The sequence below is a fragment of the Centrocercus urophasianus genome, unplaced genomic scaffold (genome assembly GCF_019232065.1).
Source record: "Centrocercus urophasianus isolate 14NV4802_14NV808 unplaced genomic scaffold, USGS_Curo_1.0 seq_10, whole genome shotgun sequence".
In the NCBI taxonomy this organism is placed as follows: domain Eukaryota; kingdom Metazoa; phylum Chordata; class Aves; order Galliformes; family Phasianidae; genus Centrocercus; species Centrocercus urophasianus.
In genome coordinates this window covers 94,430,172-94,439,880 of record NW_024884142.1, presented here as the reverse complement: position 1 = coordinate 94,439,880, position 9,709 = coordinate 94,430,172, and the positions used below count along the sequence as shown (strand labels likewise).

Sequence of the window (9,709 nt, the reverse complement as noted above, 5' to 3'; positions counted from 1 at the left end):
AGGACTAGAAATGGGTCTTTTTCTGGATCTTTTTCTGTCCCTGAAGTAGCATATAAAATCAAGTCAAATTAGGTAAATTAAAAAGTTACATCTTAATTCTGATGACAAACTAGTTCTTTGAGTAAAATCCAGTAAATTATGGAAGTATTTTAGTGGGTGCTATACCAGCCTGTGATTAACCAGATGTCAGTACCTTGTGTTTTCATTAGCAAGAACCTGCCTAGAAGTCACAGTAAATCCATTCAAACTGTGTCAACTGGAATATCAACCTCTTTCTGAGGGAACAGGATTCTCACTTTTCTTTTTTTTTTTTTTTTTTTTTTAACATGTCCTTAAGTGCCTCAGGATGTTTGATTAGGCTGTTACAAAACTACTCTAATCAGGATTAAGCCTTGTATCCCGAGAACTAGAGATGATGAGATTACAGGGTAATCAAAGATGCTTTAGAAGATCAAAGTCTTTTTGAGGAAATAACATTCCTAATATCCCTTGGAAATAAAAAGGGTTATTTTTTGCTTTAACTTGTATTTGGCCTTTTTCTCTCTATGCAAGTGTTCATAAATAACCTAGTGTGAAGTTGTGACTTTGCTGAAGCCATTTGTATTTTGCAGTAGAATTCAGTTGGTTCTCAACTGTTCCGTCCCTGTCGCTGTCACACAGAGCAGAGCTCTGCGCTGCCCTCCTCTCCCTGTCAGGAGCTGCAGCTGCCATGAAGCCTCCGCTCAGCTCCTCTGCTCTGCACTGAGCAAACCCAGGGGAATGAAAATACTGAATCGGTTTGCCTCAGACTTGCAGAACTGGCAAGCATTTCTGTTGCTGAAAGCAAACCTTTGAGTTGCAATCAGGAGAAGCAGCTGGTTATCACTCTGGTATTTCCTCTGGAGGTCGAGAGGTTTGGGTTTTCAGATGCAGTGCCATCATATTGTTTCCTTGTGATTAAAAATAACGGAGCAGCGTTTTGGAAGCTTGGGTAAGGCTGTTCCCTCCTCATGCCTCTGCAGTCAGTCCCTCTGCAGCCTCTGGCCCACAATGTAGAGCTCCGGGTGGGAAGCAGATCTGTTGGACTCTTTGATTTCTGGGGCACAAGGGTTGCTCCAAGAGTCGCCTGCTTTTCTAGGGCTCTCGTCCATGCTGCAGAAGGAAAGATGCTCAAGTTAAGAGGCTAATGAATTGTTATTCTTCAAAACAACACTGATTAGGCCATGTTAACTCACGAGGCACGAATGCTGCACAGTACTACGTAACTGCCTATCTCCTTTTGTGTGCATGCTTTCTGCATATGCTCTCTTCTGTGATGCCAAACACACTGTGCTCTCTCCCCTTCCAAAACTTCTTTGGGAAGTAAATGTTTAAAATGTTTAACAGGGAATCAGTATGAATCTAGATTCACTTGCAGATGGAGACTAATTTGAGTGAGAAGTCTTCTTCCAAACTCAGACTCTGCTGGACAAAAGGTCTTACCTCTGTTATACACCTTACCTTAAGGTATAACCTTACCTCAAGGTTATACACCTGCATGGTTACAGCGACTTCTGAGGATGCCATCCTGTTGCCATGCTATGTGCTCTGGTGGCATAAATCTGCCCCTTTACAAACAGGAAGACTGAGACAGAGTACAAGTGATGTTCTTGACATCAAAGAAGCAATCTCTAGAGGCACAGAGACTTTGTGAATAAGAGTGACTATGGCAAAAGAGCTAGTCATGGATATCTCAGTCTGCAGGCCTTCATGCTGAGATTTGTTCCATCTTGCTTTAGCTAATTAAGAGTTTAAGCTAAGCATAAGGAAATACCCCAGAGTTATCCAAAATCATTATTGTATTTTAAGCACATGAACTGATAAACTGAATTAACTTTTGACTGTAGGCAAGCTTTACCTTCCTATTCTATCTGCTAGAACTACAGGGATTTGAAAGGCTAGATGAAAGGGCTTTGTGATAGATTTCCAGTCACGAAACTAATCCAGCTTCAGATGACCCCCAAATGCAGAAGTTGCACTCAGATACTTGCTTTGGGCCTGATTCAATGAATGAAGTCCCTTGCCAAGACTTTCTTGAACAATATCTTAATGGCAATAGCATTTCTTCCATTTCTGGTCTACCACTTGGAAGATTAGCAGTCTCAATGAAATATTATTTTAACTGCATTTGAGTTTTGTGTAATACAGGTTAACAGAATTTCTATAAGCAGAACAATTGTAAATGTCATGCCTTGATAATATACCAATAACTATTGATCATTGTCAAATAACCAAGCATGGGAACCAGCAAAGTTAGCTCACTTCAATCCATCCACAGTCTGTCCAAACAGGAACTGCATGTTCTACTTGATTTGTTCAACTAATAGTTGCTTAACATAGAAACTGAAATCTGAAACTGAAAGTATAGTCCAGATACCCTAATACTAAGTACAAAAGCTATAATTTTTTAAGGCTAATGATGTGTTAAGTCCTGGTATTTCTTATAGCACAGGATGGGCAGCAGACATACGTGGAAAAGAAGCACTTCTTGCCTTCTATAGGAGCAGTGAGCATGTGGCAGATGCAAATCTGTGTGTAGCAGTGATATCTAGTGCCTGGCAATGCAGCTGAATGGAAGCTGCTGCTGCTTCTGTTGTTGCTGTTAAAATGGGATAGGTGAGAAAGGGCTGCCTGATGACTCACTGAAATGTGTTGTTCATACAAGCTCCTGGCAGATTATATTTAGTATTTTCCCAGAAATTGGATGTTTTACTTGGGCATGGAAAATGGAGTGATATATCTGGAAATGGAAAAACAGAGTCTGCACAAGTATGGGAGAAACTGGCTACATTGCCAATTTTCAAACTTCTTTACCTATGCAAGTGTGATGCCACTGCAGGTTTGCCTGTCTCCCCTCCCTCCTGTAAATAAGGAATGAAAATGCTCATAGAACTTACAAAAACTCACATGCACAGAAGCATTGTTGAACTTGAAGAGGAGAGGGAGAGCAAGGGAGGGAAGGAAGGAAAGGACACTGAGAGTTAGGTGGGAATAGCATGCGATTTGAGACCAGATGCAAACGCTGTCAGAATGAAGAGTTTTAGGAATATAACATGTTTGAGGGAGATGTTTTTTGAAACTGTCCTTTGTTAGCAGAGTGAATTGCAAAGCAGAGGAAGCCTTGCATGGCTTAAAAACTGGAAGGAGAAATATGGATCAGTGTGGTGGTTATTCTGGAGTGGCATCTGCTATAACAGCAAAGATCAGCATCTGCACATGGTGTGAGGTGCTCACAGCTGTGGCAGCTGCTCAGAGCTCAGTGAAGAGACAGGCAGCAGTGATGTGAGGGGCTCTCAGAGCTTCTGCTACGTGCTGCTTCCTAAAATAGCCCTTCTCTGCCCATCAGCACGTTTGCTGTGATATTTGTATTACGCCAAAGCAAGGTCTGTAAAAGTCAATTCTAAGCAGCTTATTTTAACTGTAAGAAAGCAAACAATAGCATATTGAATCTTGAGTCAGAGTACATGGTAATGAATGGGCTCAGTTTCCCTTCTATTTACAGTGATATAAATTTGAGCTGACTCAATAGGACAACGTTTGATCTCTGTTTATATAAGTGATAAGCTGAATTTGGCTCAGGATATATTTATTCTAAAATGACTAGAAATGGTGTATATCATAACATTAGATACCATATTTTTCATGACAGGGGGATGATTTTATTTACAGTGTTTTTTCTTCATACTACTGTCTGCGTTGTGACAGACTACAATAGAGAGATAACACACACCATTGAGGCATGAATTATTTAACAATTTATAGTAGACTGTTTTTAAAATTGAGCCATAAAACTCCCAGGACTTTTGTCTTAAAATATTTGATATAAAGCTGCCTTGCAAAAACATTAATTAATTCTAGTGGGCATTGGAGTAGACAAAGCTGGCTTCACACCACACATAACAGCAGAGATCCCAACAGCAACGTAGACAACTTTCAGATGATCTTCAAATGTCAGAATACAACACAAAATTAGAATCCAGAACGCAAAACTGTCTCCTAGCAGCTTTCACTCCTTTTGTTTAGCTAATTCCTCTACTATGAGTGTGGTTCTTGTCCTGTCTTCGGGAAGAGAATGCCTGTACACTTGATTTCAGTATAGTTAAGTGTCTCTGCACTCAGTGCAGGGTATGTTTGTGCATTCCTAAGTGCAATTTTATTTCCAGTTGGGCTTGATCTTGCAAGCTATACTCATGGGGACAATCTGTGTGATTTTAGCTCTTCTGCAGCAAGACTAAAAATACTCCTCATGTGAGGAAAGCCTGCCTGGGAAGGGTCTTAATCCTCTTGCGTAGCTTAAAGCTTAATGGGCTAAAACATCCTAAGATGCTAAGAAACTAGAATAACAACATTTTGTACTTCCAGACAGCTACCCTGATCTTTAACTATTCCCAAATACTCACATGTATTTTATAGCTTATTTGCTTTTCTTTTTAACTGATAGAGAAAATTTAAAGTCAAGCCCAGGTATTTCAAAACTGTCCACCAGTGGTTGCAAAGATGGAATTTCTTGTATCTAATGCTTTCATAATAGTGAATCCCTGAAAGCCATGTGAAATTTCTTCACTCTGAAAACTGAATTTGATCTTTGGAAGCACCAGACTTGACATTAGTGCCTCGATCTGAAAGCCTACACGACAAGCTCTAAGTTTCAGCTATAATTATAGTCATACAGATGTTTACATCTGCACATTATTCTTGCCAGTTGATTTGAAATATTTTAACATAGATTTCTGTTGAGCAGTTTACTGGCTTAGAAGCTGATGCTAGTTAAGACACCTCAGCCTATTTTCTCACAGTTATTTAAAGATGTTTATCACTTGAGGACTATTCCATAGCTTTTAAGAGTTGAATGTGGATGTTCTTAGTCCCCAAGCAAATAAGGGAAATTCAATACCATGAACCCAACACTGAACTTTCTCTGGTTGCAGTGTAATGCTTGAGCAAGCTGTGCAAGGTTAGCTGTTCCCTTTACTCTGACAGGCGTCTATAGAAATCTGGGGCAAGATGATGTTGTCTTTCCCCAGCCATCTGTCACATGCAGGAAAAGAGAACTTTTCTGAGGAATCTCTTAAAGACAATAAATTCCCATCAGAGTTTATAGAGCCAAGGCAATACAATATTTCTACTGTCCTGATGTAAAATTGAAAGATTCTTACCTTGCTTGGTTAAGAGCGGGTTCACTGGCAGCTGACACAGGAGCTGGAAGGAAGAACCGGACCCCTGGTCGTCGGTCAGAGAAACTTCTCTTCACAAATGGCTGAGGATTGGCAGCGCTCAGGGACAGCTTTCTGGTTCGAGCTCCCAGCTGCTGGAAAAGCAGGCTGCTCTTTTGGGAAGGTTTTGAGGCTTCAGGCTGACCCGTGACCTCCTCTGAGGGTTTGCTGGGTGCTGGTGGAGGTCTTGCTTCAAATAAGGAAGAGGTGGCTGGGCAAAATATTGAATGTACGTTGCTGCCCTTTTTGGTGGAGGAAGGCTGGGGTTCATCCCCGGCATCCAGACCTGCTCTTGATCCTCTGTAGGAGCGAGATGGGGAGGTTGGTGGGGATGGGGCGATGGGGAATGGAGCAGGGGCTGTGTCACGGCGGTATGCTGGGGAGCCTGGTGGCCGGTGTGGGCTTGATGAGCTCTGCTTATGCTCTGCAGGAGGGCTGAGCAGTTTGCGCTGGGCTGGTGGAGAGGGCAGCTTCTTCTGTGAGGGAGGGCTGGGTGCTCTGGGGCTGGCAGGGGGGCTGGGTTTCCTCTGCATGGTGGGCGAGCTGGGCTGGGGGCTGCTAAAAGCTTGCAGAGAGTGTCTATGATGTGTTGGAGGGCTGAAAAGCCGTTTCTCAGTTGGCGGAGAAGGAGGAGGGGTTCTCGCTGGGGACACCCTCCTGGAGAACACTGAGCCTTTTTCGTTTCTCCTGAGAGAGTCAGGAGAGCCGTGCTTCTGGTGTGGCACTGAAGTTGTGGGTGAATTGGCCTCCATGCTCTCTGAGCTGTTGCTGTGTGGTTTTGAAACCCCGCTGGGATTTTGAAGAGGAATAATTTTATGCGTTTGCTTGTACAAATCTGCAGCCTCTTTTCTCTGGGTCGCTAATATCTCTTCCTGACTAGGGATGTGCACATTGGTAGGGTTCAACTCCAGAGAATATATCTGCAGTTTATCATCCCTGGGTTCACTGTTCCTTAGAACTTTGTTAGCAGCCACATTGGGGCCATTGATATTTTTGCTTGGTAATAAGTCAATGGACTGAAGAGAGGCCCTCATTTTTGGGGAGACTTGTGTTCTCTTAGTAGCTTGAAATTCTGTTTTGGCAGGCTTTTTGGCATCTTCTGATGAGCTTCCTTCTATTCTTGCAGTTTCTTCCATCTCACAGGAGTCAAAAGTACTGTCTATGAGCATTTCAGGGGGTGGTGGTGGCAAGTTCTCAATATCTTCATCTGTCTCTTCCTTTGCGTCCTTGCTTAATTCTGCTGCTGCTGGTATAGGAGGAAAGGCATTTGGAAAGTTAGAACAAACTCCACTGTTGTTTGAAAGGTTTGTGCCTTCTACTGGCGAAATGCGATGCTTAACATTCAAAGGCACTAGGCCTCTCTGAAAGGGAACAGTGGGTGGGATGACTGGAAGTCCAAACTTTCTGACACATTTTACTGGTCCTAAAGATTTCAAAGGTGCGGCTTTTCCAAACTCATCAGTGGGACTGAATGTTTCAATGAGCTTTTTGACAGACTGGCGGGGGGCACAACTGCTGCCACTGAGCGTTTGAGTTCCAGAAGGCTTGTTTTCTTCATTCCCTGATGACGTCTCCTGGGTGGGCATAGTAGCTTTCAAAGGCTTCTTGTCTCTTTTTTCATCCAGCTGATGGGCAGGATTTTGATCAACTATGTACGAAGGGACTTTATCCTGGTTAGGCAGGATGCTGAAATTTTTTGAGAGGCATGCCTTCAGTTTGCTAGAAGACCTAGAAGTAACTTGCTCATCCTGCAAGTAACATGTTGTTCTTAGTTTCCTAGGCTCTTTGTTGTTATCTGTCTCCTTCTTTTCATAAAACATTTCTAGCCTTTTGCTGAGCTCCTTTTGAGTTCTCTGAAGCTCTAGGAGGGTTGGGTCCTCTGCCTGGCTTCTGAGGGACTCCTCTGACCGGGATCGTCGGTGTTTACCATAGGTTTTCTGTCTGCCTGTTGCTGTACTGGGCCTTGCTGTTAAGATGGCAGTTCCACTCTCATCCTCCATCCACTCTTTATGCCTAGACTTAGCTGGGACAAATTTGATTTTTTCACTGATGGCATCTTTCATCTTCAGAATCATTTCCTCTGCTTCTGCATTTTCTGTCCTTTTGATAGACTGCCTTTTTGTGTCATCAGTGACTTCAGGTGAGGTCTGGGGCCTCTTTGGCAGGGCATCCTTCCCCATTTCTGATAAACTTGTGTTGTCATCCTCCCCCAGGGTGCTCCCTTCATCATCATCATCTGAAGGAAAATCTATTGATTCACCAACTTGGAAATGTTCATGTTCTTGAGTAGAGTCAGACTGGAAGGAGTTACAGGAGTGGCTTTTACTCAAGCTTGCATCTTGTGCCATGGTGGAAATACCTTCTGGTATTCCTCCCCGACAAGTAGTTCCTTCTCTACTCTGTACAGATGAATGAAGCACATCTTTAAAATGCATTTCGAGTGTGGAGTTATGAGATGTGGCTGTGCCTGGTGGCCTTGTCCCATTGTGGATATGCTCCATCATTCTGCTGTGCTTCTGGGACAGAACACCATGTGCAGAGGAATCAAGGCTTGCTTGTGCTCCAAGATGGCTGAAAGGACTGAAGTCTTTGAGGGATTCATTGTCCACACCAATGCCACTGTCCTCAGAACAGAGAGTCCTGTCATCACCATGGAACTGAGGGTTCCCTACGGTTGAGGCTTCAAGCAGCCTTACTGTCTGAAGCAGGCGCTCATCAAACATTTGCTTTGCTTTCAGTTTTCCTTCCAAGTTGCTTGCAGCGGTCTGCAGGTAGTTGCATGTCTCCTGCAGGGCATCGGAGGTGAGAGAGGCTAGCGTTCCATTCAGTAACTGCATTTTATTGATTGTGTATTGCAGTAGTTGTTGCAGAAGATCAGGGTGCTCCTTCAAATCACCTTTTTCTGATGGCCATGCCAGATTCCCCCCCACGTTTTTGAGAAGATTTTCCCCATCATTAGCAATTTCTTCCAAGAGCTGGTTGATTTCATCAAAGCGAAGCACGAGGAAGCTTACCATCTGTTGTAGGAAGAGCTGAGTTTGGGCAGCCTGATCAGCCATATGAAGTATTGCTTCATACTTGGAAAGATTGGGATTTAAGTAAGCGTATGCACTCTGATGAGCCTTAACAAGCAGTTCTGGGAAATCCACCTTTTCCTCTGTCTCACACGGGGACAAAATGGACTTTTCTTTAGTTTTGCTAAGTCGACCTTGTTTTGCTGACTTCTGATTCTTTGGCTTCTTCCCTTTCTTTAGGATTTGCTTTGCGTTGCTTTCGTTCTTATTATCCAAAATGAACACTGATGCTTCTGATTCACAGGAGCTTTGCTTTCTGATCTGTATAGCCTCAGTGATGTGTTTTTGAGATTCAATCAGTTTGGATATAACTTCAGCCTCTGTGGCTGTCCTCTCAATTACTTTGTCTTCCCTGGAAATGGGGACCTTTGGATGAGAGTTGGAAGAACACTGCAAATGATCACTCTTATCCCGCTCAGATGTTTTCTCCTTGGTTTCTATCAGGCAGTCATTCCTCTGGACCCCATATTGCTGAAGTTCATCAAAACTGTAGCAAGATGAACCTTTAACTAGCAGCGGAATTCCTTTGTCTGTTGGATCAATATGCAAAACACCTTTGGGCTTATTCAAAGCCTTAAGGCCACTTCTTGCAAGAGTATTGACAATCTCACTGTGAGATGGTGTGCAGCCCATCTTTTCTTCGTCTTTGGCTGTATTTTTGATTTAAAAATCTAGATAACTATAGAAAATACAACAAAGAATCAAACTCACTGTCTCATCCCGAGCTGTAGACTGGCCTTTTCTCACAAGTTTTCCATCACAGTAGTAGTTTTGTTGACAGTTCTTGATGTAGTTTGCCTTGAAATCTCATATGCTCACTGTCCAGGATTTGGTCTTGCAGTTGTGCATTGTCCCACTGTATGTTCTGTATGTTTCCACACAGGTTTTCTTCTTTGATTAAAAAAAAAAAAAAAAAAAAAAGTGTGTGAAAGCTCTGCTGGATTTAGAGCTAATGGATTAAGAGGACTTGCGTGCCTCACTTCTGTCTTGACAGATGTCCACTACAAATAAGACTTTAAGCTCATTAGGGTAAGCAGGCACCAACCAGTCAGCATCCATGTTGTATTTATATAGGCAGATTTTTTTCTGCACTATATTGGGTGGCAAGAGGACTTGGTACCTGTCCCTGTTTCTTTTCCTTGTTGCAAAACTGTAATGCATCATTGAATGTAGTGATCCAAAGGAAGAAACTGTATTTTGAAGCCTTTTTGAAGAGAAACTACTTGAACATGTGCACAAATGCCATTAGATACTGCTTAACCAAGAAAAAGATGACCTTGATGGAGTATATAGCAGCTGGAGAATACAAGGAGAATCAAATGGGTTAGAGGTACTTGTTATGCTTCTGCTTCAAGGGACTTCAATATTTTTCAGTATTTTAATTTTGTGAAAAAAAAAAAAAAA

General features: G+C 42.6%; 1 protein-coding gene across 1 annotated transcript; it reads right to left on the bottom strand.

Moving 5' to 3' along the window:
• Nucleotides 1–783: 783 nt before the first annotated feature.
• PCARE (photoreceptor cilium actin regulator) lies at nucleotides 784–8,938 on the bottom strand. The gene is made up of 2 exons (XM_042810170.1): nucleotides 5,175–8,938; nucleotides 784–1,131 (listed from the first exon to the last, which is right to left on the bottom strand). The coding sequence occupies exons 1-2, from the start codon at nucleotides 8,936–8,938 to the stop codon at nucleotides 1,002–1,004; spliced, it is 3,894 nt and encodes a 1,297-aa protein (XP_042666104.1). The 3' UTR covers nucleotides 784–1,001.
• Nucleotides 8,939–9,709: the final 771 nt, after the last annotated feature.